Below are 18867 nucleotides of genomic sequence, written 5' to 3'. Positions count from 1 at the left end.
GATCAAAACATGAATACAAGAGGGAGAGAGAGAGAAACGCTCGTAGTAATTTATTAGTGAAGTTATAAAAAAAATTATGGCTGAATAATGATGTTATTTTTCCTGTAGAAAAATCGACTATGCTCAGCAATTGATGGGTTGTTCAAAATGCACGAGTGAATGTAAACCGAACCCGTTATTTGAACACACTGCACTCGATATGTCGTGATCGACGAAGCCTTCGACGTTTGCAAAATGCCTTCATGAATGCATATCGAACACATTTGTTTATCGACTCTAATTAATAAATTTTAATGGGAAAGCGGTATCATAAATCATAAAATGGACGAAAAAACAACACACATACAAAGTAAATTTCTTGCACAAAATGTATTGAAGTAGACATGCATATTAGTGATGTCATGCAGTTATGGTATTGACTTAAAAGTCGAATTCAAATAATCGCTCTGTAGAAAATATTGTTAATTACTCAACACATTGCACCACATTTTTTCTGCCAGCAAATTTCTTAAGTAATCGCAAGCGTTTCGTTTCGTTTTTTCTCTGTTTCTATTCTACAAAAGAGATTTTAAGGGAAAAAAAGTACACAAATTTAGGTGGAAAATCACGACTCATGCTAATTTCGCTATTTTGATTACAATAAACATTGCATGGTCTATGAGAGAATCAACTTGATCGTACTTTGAAGGTAAACCGAAGCTAATCCGTTGAACAAAGATTATTTTAGGTAAATATCACAGAACGATGATGTTTGGAAGAGATAAAATGATTCACCGCCAACCAAAAATGTAATTTGTGGTTTTAAATTTACATGAATTGATGGTGTGATTTGCGTTGGAAAAAACGGCATTGTTCAAATCAATCGATTCTATAAACCACAACGAACTTAATAAAAAGCGTCTACAAAAAAGGCAAATCATCTAGTTCTTCTTCGTTTCCTTTTAAAAAATATATCGGCGGATTCATAATTACAACAGAAAATGATATCATAGCTTTTATTGTATTTTTATTATATGAGTTTATTTGGCGCCTGAGGCTACTAAAACCGATTCAATCATCATTACAGATGTTCAACGAAATAGATCAATTCATACATTTAATCAATTAGGGTCAATGCGCGAACGTGAATAAAATCTATTCGTCATTTGATTCTTTCGCATTCAATTGATTGTGCCATTTTTATTGATTAGAAGCAATCATGATTGATAACGAGTCAGATTCAACGAGTCTGGTGTTATTCGTCGATAAAACCGGCAGTCGTGCCGCAACATACATACACATCAAATTCAGCGAAATAGTTGCCGCAGACGTTCAATGCAATTGATAACAATTAAAATATCAGCGAAAATTTATTGAAATTGAACATTGAAACAAATTGAACACAAAGAAGACGAAGGCAACATCGATAAACACACCGAGAGAGAGGACAGTGTGACAATTTATAATCATATTGGAATCAGTTGTGTTTACAATTCGCATGAATCGTGCATATGTAAAGCAAATTGTTTACATTCGAAGACAATGAACGAATATTCGTTTCGTAAACGTCGACACACAATCACGCTCTCACTCACTCTCTATCTCCTTCTAGTGGAGCTAGCGTCGACGCCAATTAGACTCTGTTTATTCGCAATGATGAACATATCGCCAAACATTTCAAATGAAACCAATTTGGTTCGCGCAATATTTATTTAAATTAATTGTCCCTGGACATTGTTTCGATTTGACAACATTATCATTTTCAGTCTGAGATCATATGATTGTCATTTAAAATTGAATGCAGAGCACATTGATGGGAAGGATTTTTTTCGTCCGCAATTTTGCAAAAAAAAAATGTGTTTGGCTCGAGTTTCAATTTACACATGTACAGGATATCAAAATATTGGCATTTCAAAATGACTTATCGACAAAACCATTTATGAAACAAAGTATCCATGTTTTCATAACAAAAAAAAAACCTTTTTTCCGTCAAAATATATGATAAAAAGAGTCTTTTGATCACTTTGTAAGCGTAAAATTATTACGCACAATCCGTAAAATATATCGAGAGATGAATGTTTTTCTACGATAAATGCAAGTGAATTTGTGTGTGGTGCACAGTAGAAACGAGATAATATACAGTTAGTGGAATGTGCGAAATTCCTTTCGATTAGATATATCAACTTCAGTTTCTCTTTTGTGGGTCTGACCCCGGTGTTTTCGTTCATCTCATTAAAATGCCGCAAATTTGTTGTTTAACGCTATTTATTTTGTGCAATGAAATAGGAGAATCCGCAGCCGCTGTGTGTAATTGAATGAGAGAAAGAGACACGAGAAAGAAAAATGCACTTTTGAGCTCTGTTCAAATGTACAGCAGGCTCGTATGCATTGGATTGTGCTGTTTTTTTTTGTATGATTTATGCGAAACGTGAGTGCATGAAAATGGACACTAAACGAACAATTTGCCGACTCGCTCTTTTTTATCACAGCTAAATGCGAAGCAACCATTTTTCCATATGCAAGCGTACGCTTTTTTTCACAACAACAACAAAAAATATATCGTCGACTGCAGCGAATGGTATACAAAAAAAAAATGACCATAAAGAATCCTCGGTAACACGAGCGCCTGACAATGAAATTAAAAATGAGCCTCGTTGTATGTTTGCGTTCATACGTAAATATTTGAATTTTAATTCTGGTCAGTGGATTTTTCGTTCATGTTTGATCATGCTTACACTTGAAAAAAAAAACACACACACACACACACTAGCATGCCACTTGGCAACCGCTTGCTTTTCCAATACCATTTTGCATCGTCCCAGCCATCTTGACGTTTAATAGCGATTATTTAAAGTGCATAAATGAACTGACTTCTTGGCTTTTTTTTGTCTCGTCTTAAATATTACACATACGCGACGCAACTTAATTCAATAAACCTACCGCAATTGCATCCATGGCCATGGTGACGCCGATGATTCGATCACAATGTTTTTAACCAAAATAGGCAAAACGTCGACACAATGTCAACACTTTTATTGTCGTTCTCTTTCTCTCGTTCGAACTATTTATTTTTCAACGTCTTTTTTCCCCTCCACTTAATTGATACGAATAGTTCCGCTTTTTATACACATTTTTATTCAGATCAACTCAAATTCTTTTATTCCGTATTCGTATATGGTTGAAATTCTCGGCCACACAAAATCAAACACAGGAACTAAAAGGGAAAAAATACTTTAAATTCACACAAGATTCCCTTTTATAGAATCGACGAATTTTTGCAAGCACTTGTCATTTTTTTTTCAACATTCATATCTTCAAAAATGGTAACCGGTCGTTTTTCTTGAATATCACACACACTTTCGTAATATTCCAGTATTTTGTTATTGGAATTTCCGTAGCAAACACTTCATAATTTCGATCCGATATTTTGCTTGCGTACACTGATATGGAGAGTGAACATCTCATTCGTATGATGCAAGATGAATGAGTGATTCGTTTGTTTAAAACACATCGTTGAGTATTTAAGTACAAATATCATTGGTTCGAATAATAAAAATTGAGTTGTCATCACTTTTTTCTAGAAAAATCTGCATGCGACTATCAAATTCGTAGAATATACGGACGCAATCAACCCAAGTTTCTGTTGACTGTTTTTTTTTTTAAAGCAACCATGCACGGTTCGACATTGCATTTAAATCATTTTGTTTATTTAAATCGCACAACAAAAGATTTGCAACAGTCAAGCGAAGAAAAATGAAGCGGTGAACAGAGGCCAGATGTTTGTATATAAAATATTGTCAATAATCTTCCATCTCTATCAAACGTGTAACTAGTGCGAAAGAGATGACAAAATATCGCATTGCAGAAGACAAGAAGAAAAAAGACCTCATGTTGAGTGATAAGGTCCGGATGAGTTTGAAACTATTTTATTCAGAAGTGACACAGAAAAAAAAACATGATAATAAAACTGAATACAGGGATCAAGCATGCATGTATGTGTCACCATTATGTTGAATAAAATATGTACTTTTATTTTGTTATCGCTTTTTTTAAAAAATATTTCATTTTTGTCGTCTCGTTTGTCTCATACTTTTTTTCGATCTCCATTCGTTGTTTGGACTGACGCAAATGAGGCGTAAAAAGTGAAATTGCAAATACGATGGAGTTTTTTTTTGTTGTTGTTGCATTGGCTGAAAGTGAATTATGCTGATGTCTGAGAAATATGGATGCATAAATCTGCAAGTGTTTTGAAATTGTGCGACGCTATCATTTCTAGCGAATGCAATCTACTCTAGAGAATAATATAATAGCAATCAACTACACAATGCAATTCATATATTAAACGATCACACATGTAATTCAAACGATTGTGCACCACTTGAAATGAAGAAAAAAAATGTGCAAATGATGAGGAATTCCATTGAAAATGAAATCGAATGCGACAACATTTTCCACAGAAAATATCCAAACGGTCGTTTTGACGATTGTTTTTTTTTTTTCGAATCGCTACTAATTTTTCCATAAAATATGTTTTATTTGTTATCGAAGAAGAAGCATCTATTGCACGGTGGCGAAAAAACAACAAAAAACCTACCGGCACGATGTCATTAGTTGGAAATGTCTATCAACAAAACAGAAAAACAAACATACAGAGAACAAACAATGACATTCGGTGTGGATAGTACAGTTCAAATGTTTGAGTGAATGCACTTTTTGAGGACGTCGAATGTAAAAGAAAAAAAAACATTTTCCAATCGATAGAAAGTAGCAATGGTTTACTGATATCGCAAGGCATTTTGTTTTAGTTGGTCGCTTTTTTTATAAATCATTCTGGTCGACGACCATAAATCATGTAGATACTATACTTTAAACACCCAAACAGTGTTGTTTTATCATTTATTGCTTCGAATACATTCAAATGCCGACTGTGCATGGAATGTGTAACACCGTTTTGTATTACGTCTTGTATATATTGACGTGTGAGCGTACGCGCGCGCCATGACGATATGAATCAACAGTGAAACCGACACGCGAACCTCCACCGGATCAATGAAATATGCACAGATGCACACACACATACACGCCAGGTTGCAATAGGTACATAACTTTGGTGTTGCGACAGGAGTGCACGAAGAAAATGTTAAAACACCATAGTCGAGCCACGACGATGATAATTTTAAATGTGTTTCTATTTGTTTTTATCGCATACAGCCTGGGAAATCGCATATATTTATCTATTCGTGGCGGAATGCTATCATAAAATTAGGTAACTGCAACTACAACTATATTGCTCGTCTGTTCTATTAAAATCATGAATATATTCGTGACGCTTTATTTACTAGGCTAATTTTTCCTTTCATTTGGATATTAATTGCGATTTCAGCCAAAATTGCGTGGCAATGGGAACTGTTGATTTACCTTTTTTTGTTAAATAATAATCAGAACATTTGATCAAACATACGATAAGATGTCTGGCGCTTTGTTCGCTTTGCACGCATGGTATATTTCGAAATAATGTGACCATCAACAATAGACAAACATATTGCAGAAAAAAAACGATGGACTAAATTTATTTTTCTCAATAAGAAACGATTTCCTGTGAATAATGACTGAAGACGGATGTGAGCGGGTTTCGTTTGCATTTTTCTCTTTATTATTTTTTATTCTGTTTAAGAACAAATGCGCGCGGCCGATGTCTTCACACTCATTACCAATTTAAATTTTATTTGATATACACTTATTACTCGGTTGAAGCAACGAACATGAAGGCAAAAACGAAATAAACGCGTTGAAAATATATGTTGATTACACTACTGATGTCTGCAAACAATAAACAACGTGTATGGCTGCAAGACAAACGACGACACGTCATCCAGTTGACGGTTGGCATCGTTTTGATGCAACCGCTTATTAAGCCAAAGTGCAGATTATTTTTTGTTGCAAACGAAATGCGTTCATTAACGTAAAATGGATTAAGACTTTATCGTCGAATTATGTGTCAAAAGTATCATGAACCATTGAATTCATTGCTTTCGCTGAGCTTTACGTGTCATGAAACTGCTTTCTAAAATTGATTGTGACGTGTTTTCTTTAAATTTAATTGCATTGTTAATTGTTGATGACAAGAAATAATTATCAATCGAAAGCGCAAGCAAGTTAAGAAAGTGCGTTTTGCTCAAGTGTAATCGATGCCCCCTCGAAATGAAGAAAAAAAAACGACCGAACGAAATGTGCGTTTATAAAAAAGAGAAAATTGTGTAATTTCACAGAAGTGTGTGATTATTTATATTGATTGGTGTGATCGTAATATGACGATGATTAACACTTTAGCAACTTTTTCGCTCTTTTTTCACATTCGACACATTCAGAACATACCACGCATATTTGCACTTCAAGTACTGAAGGGAAAAAGAAACAAAAAAACACACCAATAATATGTACAATACATAGTCGCTTTCTTTGCATGCGTTGTTTTATTTTTATGCTTTCTGCATTTCCGTTAATATATCAACCGATTAAAGTTAATTTTTCAATATGTACGGATTTTTTTTTCGGTTTTTGCGTAGGTTTCAATTTTAACAAGTACTCCTAAAACATGAGTCCACAACGTCGCCAATAAAATATCGATTGCAGTTTCGCGACAAATAACTATATACAGACACACACTCACATACGCCGACAATTTTGGCGTATGGTTTGCATTACAATTTCATGTGCCGGTTTGACTTGTTCGTAAACTGATCGTTTATGACAACTGCTTTTGCAAGACTGACACTTAAATTTGTGTTTAATGAAGCGTCCGTTGAATCGAGTTTAAGCAATTCGACAGGGTGAATCATAGACCCCGCGTGTCTTTCGATCGATTGCTCAACGGACGATTTTGATTCTATTTTTTTTCTCTTTTTCATTCATGATATGTGCTAACACAACATTCGCATACCAAGAAATTAACGAGATAGTTTTTTCTAAAAGCGTAATCGAAACAACAAACAAACAACGTGCGACAATAAAAATTTAGAGAAAACAAAAAGCGATTTAGCATGGTTGTCGTCATCAATTGACATTGATGTAGATCGTTCCACAAATTCGTATTTATATATATAAATAAATCACAAATTCATCTTGCTTCATGAGCGGCTTATTTGCGTGCGTGCGCGCCTTCATATCTCGGTCGCGATCAAAAAGAAGGTTGCTTTGTTGACCGGAAAATAAAACAAAAAAAAATATATCGGTCGGCTTTACATTCACAATTAAGTTTCACGAATGGCACATGAGAAAAAAAAAACTGTTTTTATGCGGCCATAGTGATCAATTATACACATGAAATTGGCCTCACACAAACACAGATTTCTTAAGAATTAATCAACCGTTTTCTTTCTATTCAAATCGACGTGAATTATTTTTTGATATTTTTCACACTTTAATGGCATTTTCTTTATGATTTACACCATGACACATTAATAATCATAAATCTTCACCTATTTCTTCTCTTCGCTCGATTGCAATTCGAATCAAAGAAAATTTCAAGCACGAGATTCACCAAATGCACTGTTCGTATGTGTGTCGAAGCACACAACAATGGATAAAACATACAGCACGAATAAATGTTCGAATAAACAGCGCGCCCGACCATTCATGACTGAAATCCTTATGATTCTCTGTGTTTGCATTAAGTCCCAAACCAAAGTGCGACTCACTCACTCAGTCAACCACACAATTATATCATTTCTTTAGGCGAACAGTGTTCATATGATGTTGTTGTTGTTGCTTTTTTGTTATTTGTTATTTTTTTTATTCGCCTTGTTTCGTTTATTCATTCATTTATTTATGTTGGGCTTGTGTCTCTATCTCTTGTTCATGTGTATTGGTGTGATGATGATTGTTGTGGCGTTCGCATGCAAACATGTGTTCGTAACGTAATGTGTATGATGATCGTTCAACATTAACACAAAGCGATTTTTCGGTCACACGACACATATGCACACACACTGTTGTCGCTGTTGCTTTTTTTATTTTGCTTAATTGTATGCGTGACTGACGATGGAAAGATACGAACTAATAACAACGTTAATACAATCGTAAATTGTATAAATTGCACACCGTTGACAACACTTGCACATACAACCATCCATTGCATACACGACGATCGATTTGAATGCCAGTTCTTAAGCCAATTTGTGTCTCTTTAACGCAACTAAGCTAAAATCTTCGAACGACCAAATTTGCATTAAAATCAAATTTATTGATATTGAAAGTGACTGCTTTTTAGCGGGACATTTAACGCTTTTGCGGTTTTATCGATCTCTTGAGATTGAATTTTATAGAATTAAAATCACCGCGTCGATTTGTCACAGCGGTTTAAAAACCCCATTCTCTTAAGTCATTGATACAAAACGATGTAGAAAACCAAATCGTTAGAGTATAATAATTGACAGTTACATTTGGTCTGGTTTTTGGAATCAATTTTAAAGATAGCGGCTTTAGAATGTTCATTGGCCAATGGATGTACATTCAGTCGAAAAACCAGAATTGATAGGTTTTTATTGAAACCGTAGAAATGTTTTAATGGTATATCTGTTCTTGCGAGCCAATTGTGACCACATGGTTGGCTTCATTATTATTTCAGCTACCTTTGAAACCACCACACATGTCCATAAAATATTGTATGAACGATACCTTTTCGTAAGTGTCAATCAACTCGTCATCATCATATTTTCGACCAAATGTCTTTCGTCTGCATTCAAGGGTGAAAAATACATCATCAAAGAACAATCTCCAAACAATTTAATGAAAACAGTTGAAATTACATTTCGACCAGACATCATTTCGCACTCTCGGCAATATGTCTTTTTGTCATGCAAAATGTATTCTCTTCTGTCTGATGGTTTTTACGTTAAAATATAGCAATTTCATTTTCTTATTGCAAAATTTATGAAATCAAAAGAAAAGTCGCAATTAAAATAATCTTAAAACCCGTACGACCGTTAGGTAGAACGTACTCGACAAAAAGAGCATCGTCGTTCGAGAAACCATACCCAAAAAAGAACGCAATTTATCTGTCATCAGCGAACATTTGCTGTCATTTCACTTTGATTTTGGTACAAAAAAAATGTATAATTGCCATTTTCGCTTTGGCTCTGATTGAATGCACCAGATAACGCAATTTATTTTCAAAAAAAACATTACTGCATTTTGCATCACAATTTACCGTTGCACAATAGCACTTTGTTTTGATAATTAAATGAAAATGAATTCTGATTTCGTTGTATATGTTTCTGATGTTGTTGCTGTTGCTGCTGCTGCTGTGGATGTTGTTATTGTTTTGTTTTATTCTCGCGACGTTCAATGTCAGACCATTCAGTCAGCGAGCACTTTTCATTCAACGCAATAAGAGAATAGCTGCATTCGGTTTTTTTTTTTTAGAATCGCCAATGGAAATTCTATTGTTTTGCATTTGTACGAATACGAAATCCTCTAACATTCAAATCAAACATGAACGAAAAAAAATGCTTGTTAGCACCGTACTTTTCGTTGGTTTTGTTTAGTCTTTTTTGTTTCATTTGTTTTGTATTTGTGTTGCTACGACAGCGACAAACAAAACTGTGTACATTGTACATTGCCCGTATTGTCTGAATTTTTTGAAAGCCTCCGTTGATTTTGGGTTAATGATTTGCATACATACATACATGTTTGTGCTGTTTTTTATTATTAAAACGCGTTTGCACTAAAATTCCCAAGTAATAAAACGGAATCATATTCATCATACATTGTGGACAATACATCATCGCATTGCTGTGGAACTTACCGGTCGATATATCAACTGCACGTGTTTCGTATGGATTGTCCGATAACAAGCGTTGGTGTACACGAAGTTTCTTTTTCAGTAATCACCATTTGTATTCGATCGAATCGTTTTTTTGCACCTTTATGACCTAATCTTAAATTATGTGTCGTTCATTGAATTTTGTTTTGAATGTAGGCATACCCTACAGGAAACAATATCAACGCGAACATTGTATTATATATTAGCATTTCTATTAACATTATGTTTCGCTAGAACGTTTTTTTATGTCAAAATTGAATTTCACTCATTTTGATAAATTATATAAATGATTTTCCTAGGTACGCACATTTCGATTTATTTCATAAATTTATTATTGAAATGATGCGGTTGTTGATATGCGGTGGCATTCAGAGAATTGGTCAAGCGTGAATGTATCGGTTAGTCGGGTTCAGTGTCAGTTCTCATTATCTTGTCACTTGATATACAATTTGAAGTATTAAACCAAACGATAGGATTGAAAACCACTCAAATTATCTAAATAATGTTTTATAAATCAATCATTTCAAATGTTGTATACCACTTTAATGAATCATTTGAACGTTTATTCCTCATTTGTCAATTCATTCGATCACGTGGAAATGACAGCTCATTTTACAAATATTTCTCACATCATAATTGCAATTTGTGTCCGAATTCTGAGCAAAGCCTGAAATTAATTTCGAGGCATAAAAAACGGTGCTGGTATTTAAATGGTTGGTATTTAATTTAGAATTAATTGCATCATGAATAGAAATCGATAAATTCTACAATGTATTTGCAATGCAAAATCCATTTATTTGTCAGTGTGCAATAAAATATCATATTTATTTCCGTACTAGCTGCTGGATACATTGTTTATGTGAATTAACTCGTGTTGTAAAATATGTGTTCAGCTGCTAGTGTCATTAACATTATATTGATTGAATTTCTAAATTGGAGGCGAGCGAATGAACAAAAAAATACAACTAATTAACATTATAGTTTACCTTTGATCATTCAATATTTGCAACTGTTTACAAAATACGATTAATTAATATCGAGTGTGAATAGCATCGTGGTCATTTTGGCCCAAATTTAAATATAAATTCTATATTGTCGATAAATTTATGCGCATAAGTATGCGTGCGTGTATGTAGTTGCACGTATGTGTGGTGTCGTCGTATATGAAATATCCGGCATGTTGAATGCTACGCCTTTTTAATTTCAGGCAATATCGATTCGACGACAAAAGAAAACATGTTCAAAACGATATCACAATAATGCCGACGAGTTTGGATTAAAACAAAACAAGAACCTCGTATAACCGCAGGATTGTGTGTGTGTGTTTTTTTTATTCATTCAATATATGCGCAATATTTATAAGCGACAATGTATGGTAGTGACAGAGACACATCGCGTTCGCACAGATCATATGTGGCTGATGCTGAACATTCAGAATTTTTCGATTAACTGTAGGCTCTTTTATATATATATTGTCGTATATATTTTTTTTGCATCTGGCATTTATCGAAATTGTTGTTCATAAAAAAATTGAATTGTGCTTATTCAGTGGAAACTTGAGAATGGAACTTCGCCTTTTTTCATTTTAATCCATATTGTGACTGGAGCAATATCATCACGCACAAACAATATACTTCGTATACCACGTGGGCTAACCGGTACATCTTGTTACACTCTTGTAACGTTTTTTCTCTCTTCATAATTTGTTTTCCTTCTTTTTCTGTTCATTGTTGAGTTCTTGTTGCAATTGCTGGCATGCATGCATTTTATGCTTTTATCTCTGCGTGACGCATTCACTCGGCACCCTTTCCATTTTCCTGTGATTACATTTTTTTTTCGTTCACTCTTTTAATCAAATCGTTTGATATGTGGAATGAATTTACATAAAAATATTATGTAATTGATGATACGAGGCGAATGCGTGACAATGTTTGCAACAATTGAGACAAGCATAAGCATCTTTCAACTGGTACAAATGGTCCGATGTTGATACCATACAGTCGCACCACAGTTTTAATGAAGTTCAAATTGTGCAGCAAACGCGCGCGCATTCACATAATCATAATTTTTAATGTCAAAGTTTTCAGCAAGAGATTTTTGTACACGACATTGACCAAACAGAGCGAAGAAAATTGGATTAATGGTCGCTACGTGAAAATAAGATTGCATTTATGATGACATCCATAATTTTTAATGGTAGTGAAGTAATCGGAGAGATTTTTTTTCTTAATCTCTATATATTTGTTTAATCACCCAGAATGTCCGCTATAGCTCCTTGAATCGTATAATTAAGCAGATATAATGACGATTCCATTAGAAGATGAAGTGCAACAATGAGGGGGAATGGATTGGGTTTAAAAAGTAAATGAAATAACCTTGCTAATGTTATCTCTTTAGTTTTACGATTATTGCGAGGCAATGCGCAGTAGAATAAAAATATAATATGGTGCTTCCTGTTGTGCAAAAAATGAGATCACAGAATGATCAACATCGCCCAGACTCAATGGAATGTGATATAAAAACTATGATTTTTCTCTTTTTCTCGTCATCTCACTCCATCGCTTTCTTTCTCTCTTTCTCTTTAAATGAGTTCTTTTTATCGCCGAAATCACATAAAAATAACAACAGCAAAAAATCTATTTATTTAAATTTTGGCTTGCTTTGGCTGTGATGTGAAATTAAAATAAACGAAAATTTTCCAAAAATAAAACACAATTCAAACGATAAGTTTTATTTTATTTTATTTTTACGCATCACGAAACTTTTTCATTCTTTTTCATTCGCAAATAGAGTTAGATTTGTGGCGCAGCTGTTTTTTAAAAAGTGACAAAAAGACGATTGTCGACGCACGTCGAAAATTTGCCACTTCAGTCATGGTCATGAACGAAAGCGCAGCATATAATTCGGTATTTACCATGCCATGGATGTCAATGTGTTCACTTGAATCGATGTTATTTTAAATTTTCCTGTTCGTTGATTCAATGTACGCCTTGTATCTGGTCCGCGTGTTTAAGTAGGCTCTAATTATAGTTTATGCAGTTAACATTCAGTGAATATACTTAAATGCCAATTTCTGCGAACGTTTGTTGCTTGCATCATAGCAAAAGATGTATTTGATCGCTAAATTAACTGCCTTCAACATGAGATATATGGAAACAAGACAACGAGCTAGACTTTGATGTGGTTGTGTCAATTCGTTTGCGTCTCATATCATCCGCGAAAACTAGCAAACACGTCTGGCACCGGCACCGACACGACACCAACAAAGCCAGCACATTGTTTGAGTAACTCATTTTTATTAGACCTTAACGCATACACACTTTATCATCATGCGAACTGAAAATGGTATGCAAATAGTTGTGGCTATAATTGAAATGCTCATTGCGACGGAATGGTATACGTTTTCATCCAGAAAGTGATGTAAAATCGGAACGATTCCAATTTGAAATGGCTGAAAGTGAAACAGAATGACATTTGATGCTCGCACGCTCATAAATTTCATGCGTTGAGATGTGATATTTCTTTTTTCATTGTTGTTGCTTTGAAAGTGCCATATGGAAATGTATATTTTGTTCAATTCCATGGGTAATAAACATTTTTTTTAAACTGTTATTTATTACATGGTTCAGTGCGTTCACACTACATTTTTCGCTATGCAATGCCATTTGACGCTATAGCTTCTGTCAGCGATACACTACATATATATTTTTGGTCGTCCAATTTTCCACTTAATCAATTTATTCGGGACGATAAAAGATTTCTTCTGTCTCCGTACAACAAGCGCTGTTAAAACAACAATAAGCGAGTGTACACTTTAAAATAAACGGCTTTCTTTGCGATCAAATAAACAAAAAAAAAGTAAAAGTTTATTGCTTGACGTTAAATTCCGCGCTGTGTGGCTCAAGGTCATAGCTAAGACAAAAGACACAATGACATTTCTCAGAATATTACACATATTCACAGAGACATTACTGTACACAAAGAAGACGTTCTAATAATTTGTCCAATTTGCGATGAAATTTAAAAGGAGGGAAAAAACTCGTTCACAATGACACATTCGTGCTGTATATCCGATTATTATTGTAATACGTGAATTGAGCGTCGAACGTTAACGCGCTTTTGATTTAAATGAAGAAAAAAAAACACTCCCAGAGTAATTTGTTATATGAAGAAACCGTTCTATAGTTTTAGAGCATTTCCTGTGCTGTGTGTGTGTGTGTGTGTATGTGATTGAAGAACAAAACGATAATTTGTGCAATCAAGAGAATACATTAGTCAGGCAGTCGAGCGAAACGTCGAAAGCAAACAAGTGAGAGCCTCAAACAATTGACTCATTCCAGGTGATGTGAATGAGGTGAAGAACATTGAGGCGAACTAATTATAGAATTCGCAAAAGCAAGTCACCTCGAACAAAAACGAATCACGTCGTCAACGTCAAGTGACGATCTCCATATAACATGAGATGGCAAATTATATAGGGACGTACCAAATCTATCTAAAAATTGTGCCTAGAAATCATTTAAATTCATCTCAATCCGAAAAATGCCATTCATTTCGTCTCACCTTAATACAATTACACAAAAATTATACATGTGTATTGTATGTATTGTTTTAAATTTGCAAAGGGTCTCAATTGTTTTGTATATTTTTCCAAATTGACGCTTTACCTACCTCGGTGCACGTTATTGCCTTTAGGATTCAGGTACGGTCTATTAGCACATTTCAAAAACAATCAACATTCTCTGTGTGCATGCGTTTATTTTTTTCCACGAACGTCCACTGTAAAGTTTCATAATCGAGCGAATCAATTTGTCGCTTGTGGCACTTGAATTGCTCATTTTTCCGTTAAATTGAGCGCATTATATAAAATGTTCCATTTTAAGTGGTCCATATCCGGAACCATATAATTTTTATAGTATTTTTGGGATAACTGCGGTCTCTTGAATAACGTGCAATTAGATACATTTTGCTGTACGCGCACACTGATAGCGTAATCATATCTAATGAGTGCCTAAACAAAAATGCAAATAAATGTCGTTGCGTTTGTTGGATGGAAAAAAGCCAACGAATAAAAGATACGCAGGAAAAAGAACAACATATATATGCCTTCACGAAAAGGTCATCGAACCATTTGACTGAAGTAACAGCACAAAAAATTTAAATATATGATAATTCGGTAGTTGCTGCAAAAAATGACGTTACACACAGCATCCCTTCTTGAAACGGCATTTCTCTTTCCGTTCATATAAATCTTTAAACATGAACGATTTCGAAATGAAATCCACTTTTGACCAAGGATAAATGGGATTTTTATTCCATACGACAAAGATTTAAATTTTGCATCCAAAAAAACGATGCTCAATAAAAACATATGTTCAACGGAAGAACGAATATCGAATCGAAATCGACAGGGATTTTATTTGAATGAAAATGCAAAGAGAAAGAGAAATGAAAGAGTGTGGGGGAGAGAGAATGAAATGCACAACCGTCATAAACATATTCGGAAGCAGAGATTGAATTCATGAATAAATAAGTCGCAATGGGAATACGAAAGCAGCGAATGTGAAGAAAATTATGAAAAGTACGGAACGTAATCGAAGTAGTAAATAATCTCTCTCTTCAGTGCGTCGCCCGACGACTTCAAGTGAATTGTTCTCAAGTTTTCTCATACGCTTTTGCATTGCTTATTTTTATTGGTCAATCAAAAACATGCGAACACAATCCTGTATTAGTGAGTTCTCGATGCTGGTTTTTATCTTCAAATGCGAGAGAAAATTATAGGATTTGAATGGTTCCAGACAAATCCTACTTTTTGACCATAAAACTCACAATCAAAAAATTAAAAACGATAAAAAAAATTCTATAGAAGTCGCAATTACACGTTTGAAACAAACTTTTGAGTTACTTGCAATTCATTGACGAGATAATGTAACGACTACCATATGCTTGTCTTTGACGCAAGAGCGAATGAAAATAATTCGAAAAGCTTTAAATTGCAGCATTTTAGGCGTTTCCAGCTTATGACTCGAAACTTTGTTTGCTTGGCAAATAATGGCGCGACTTTAAATGTTTCATTTGGAATGAGAATATAATTTGAATGTGTTTTCAATGAGTTAAGAGCTGTAAAAAAGCGATTCAACATCTTGTAATATAATGACACAGCCGAAAAATAACAATGACCAAAAATTCATCTTCTTAAGAATGAAGTTGAGAAGAGATTGCTAAATGGTCGCACGAATGGATTGCTAAATGGTTTTTCGGCGTATTTGTGAATGTCGGAAATTAATTGTCCGTTGCAAACAAAAAGCAAAGATTTGGCCATAATTTAAATGTATGAAAACAGATCGAGACAATTATCAATATTATTCGAACATTTATCAAACCGCCTCCGCCCGCTTTGAATCATTTTATTTTTCAGGTGGAATGAGAATTGTCATTTCACGGTGCGCATGAAATCCTTTATGCGAAAATTAAATGAGAAATGATTTATTTGCTTTAAAAAAGATTAAATCGCGTACGGAAATAATGTGTTTAAAACTTGGATGACACTTTCTTCACTCGACAATGGAATTCAACGATGATATACATAAAAGAAGCGGTTATTTCAATTATGAAATTGAAGCTATGCCCAAAATGTGTGCAACAAAAGCAAAAGACATATTGTGATGTTTTTGTATCTAAGGAGATTTTGTTCACCGTAAATGGCTTAATTCGGGATCTAAACAAAATGTTGTACGTGGGAAAGCGTCATCTTCAAGAAAGCATCCGACGAAAGATTCGACGCAAAACTTTACGGGATTGAATCACTTAAGTGAAACCATAAAATTTGTTTGATACATTCATAAACGTGTATCATCAGGTGCTTAGGCTCAAATTCGTGTCTAAATGAACGAACATTACTTTTATATGTTTAACAAGTTGTGTTGAGACACATTTATAAAATGGTACTTTACATCAAGCATGTCTCAACCAAAAACACGCATAAACACACAACACAAAACAATTTTATGTAGTAAGTTGTTCACATCGCTATTTTCGTGTATTGTCTTAGTTCATAAATTCATTTTTGTTGTGAATAAAGAATGTAAAAAAACCGCAACTCAAAATACATAAATTGCACACACAAAATAGATTCGTTGAACGATGTTTGTCATGGAAAATTCTTCCGCTTTCTTCCATATACAACATTGTGTTGTTGGTCATCATTACTTTTATAAAACGAACATTCTTCATTGGAAATGGAAGCAGAGAAAACTTTTCTACCGCATACGGGAAAACATGAGGATACACGCTCACATATCTGCTATTGTCATTTTATAAATTGTGCGAGCTTAAGCGTCATTTCAACACATCCACTCAATCCTATGCTCCAAAACAATTTCACTAAAATACATATAATGCATCCCCATCCTTGGCTGTTAACGCTCTCAACGACACGCACTATACCAAGCATACATATTCACATCTCAAAAATCATCACATTTATGGGATGCTCTGTTGAAAAGCACTCTTTTATATGCACAACTTCCTTCGTACATTAAAAATGTATTCAAGACAGGAAAAAGAAATGGCAGACACTCACCCAACGAAATGAATGGAACCAAAGTACCATGTTGGGTGGTTGGGTGTGCCATCCATTGCTGCATGATCGCAATTATTTATAGACAATTTTCACACTACTTAAAGCGCTTATAATACCGTTTCTACCCTTCGATTATTATTATGGTGTCGTCTTCTCTTTTTTGGTTATTTTACCGTTAAAAATAATGCGAAGCACAAAGTTTTCGATTGCAACATCGACCGTACGACACGTAAAAGTTTAATTGATTGTGAACGATTCTCATAAATAATAAAAGTTTATTCATCACACCACTCTGTTGGAAATTTCGGATGAACAAGAAATATCGCGTTTTCAATCGAAGAATATATATATATATATTTAAAATTGCTAATTTGTAGTAACTGTTTTCGATTCAATATTGATTCAATTCGACGCCTGAGTTTATGAAACTTTTGCAAAGAGTTCAAACCCGGTCATGTTCAAAAGAGTTTCCAACGCCCGTGTTTCGAGACTAGCTATTTTGGCACGATAATAGTAGCAAATGTTGTTTACTCACCGTCATATAAGCACTTTGAGCCCTCGGTTGATTGCTCGTTTTTGGCCTGTGAAAAGAAAATAATATGATTAAACATTTTTCGACGCTGGAGTTGACATAAATCAATTTCACTAAAAAAATCTACAATTATTTTCCTTTGAAGCTTAATTTCAGTTTCTATTAAGTTTGCATTGAATCATTTATGATTCAATTTTCACTTTTACCCCAATCGTTTGAAAGGACAACGAAAACAGAACTCGCGTAAAAGAAGTGTTCTTCTTTTAAAAAAAAGATTCATATTCAAACATAAAATGGCTTTATTTTGTGACAATTCGCTGAATTTATGATATTCTCAAGACTTTACCACCTAATCTACTGCCATAAATACTCAAAGATATTACCGAACAAACAACGAAAAACATGCGATTATTTTTAAGTCATGCAAATGATAAATGTATTCCCATTACGTGCAGATAAAAGTGCACTTATTATGTCTGATTCATGCAAAGAACATCGGAGAAGACACTTTCATTTTTCGAAAAAAAAAATTCTTATTTCTTCATACAAGAAGCTTGTTTTGTGTGTGAAAGGGACGAAAAACGTGAATTACGGTCGTCAAATGCACATTTGAAAAGTTTCCAGCCCAGGGTCACGATTCTAGACAGCGTTGCTTTTACTATCAGTTTATATGTAACCGGTCAAAAGTCACAACGTCGCATGAAACTATTGAAGTCGAATCAGAACTAATGTAATGATCATATACCCACTCACCATTTATGCGAACGAGGAAAAAATTAATGTCTTCCTGAAAAAAGATTATGAATGTGGTACGTCGTCTGCATTTTGGCTTGTGGTCGACTTTTTCTGATTATGTGTGATAAAGTGGTCGAAACATTTCAGCCAGACAGACAAAAGATTCTTTCAATAGAATTCAAGCCACCTAAACATTCAACACCGAATCGAAGCCGT

General features: G+C 34.3%; 1 protein-coding gene across 2 annotated transcripts in view; it reads right to left on the bottom strand.

Annotated features, from left to right (window-relative positions):
- The window catches only part of LOC116348009 (protein sprint), a 132513-nt gene that overhangs the window by 98984 nt on the left and 14662 nt on the right, over positions 1-18867 (bottom strand). The window contains exons 1-2 of one of the 2 annotated variants that reach the window (XM_031778856.1): positions 7458-7602; positions 2920-3193 (exon numbers count right to left, since the gene is read on the bottom strand). In XM_031778856.1, coding sequence (XP_031634716.1) covers positions 2920-2940 — 21 coding nt within the window. In that variant the 5' untranslated portion in view covers positions 2941-3193; positions 7458-7602. Of the gene's footprint in view, positions 1-2919; positions 3194-7457; positions 7603-17919; positions 17966-18867 lie in introns of those variants that run through there. The other variant, XM_031778855.1, reaches the window with a different exon arrangement.

Source organism: Contarinia nasturtii, unplaced genomic scaffold (assembly GCF_009176525.2).
Source record: "Contarinia nasturtii isolate CC-2019 unplaced genomic scaffold, AAFC_CNas_1.1 Cnas_scaffold_2228, whole genome shotgun sequence".
In the NCBI taxonomy this organism is placed as follows: Eukaryota; Metazoa; Arthropoda; class Insecta; order Diptera; family Cecidomyiidae; genus Contarinia; species Contarinia nasturtii.
Note: the sequence above shows the minus strand (reverse complement) of the source record. Positions and strands in the feature narration are given on the sequence as shown.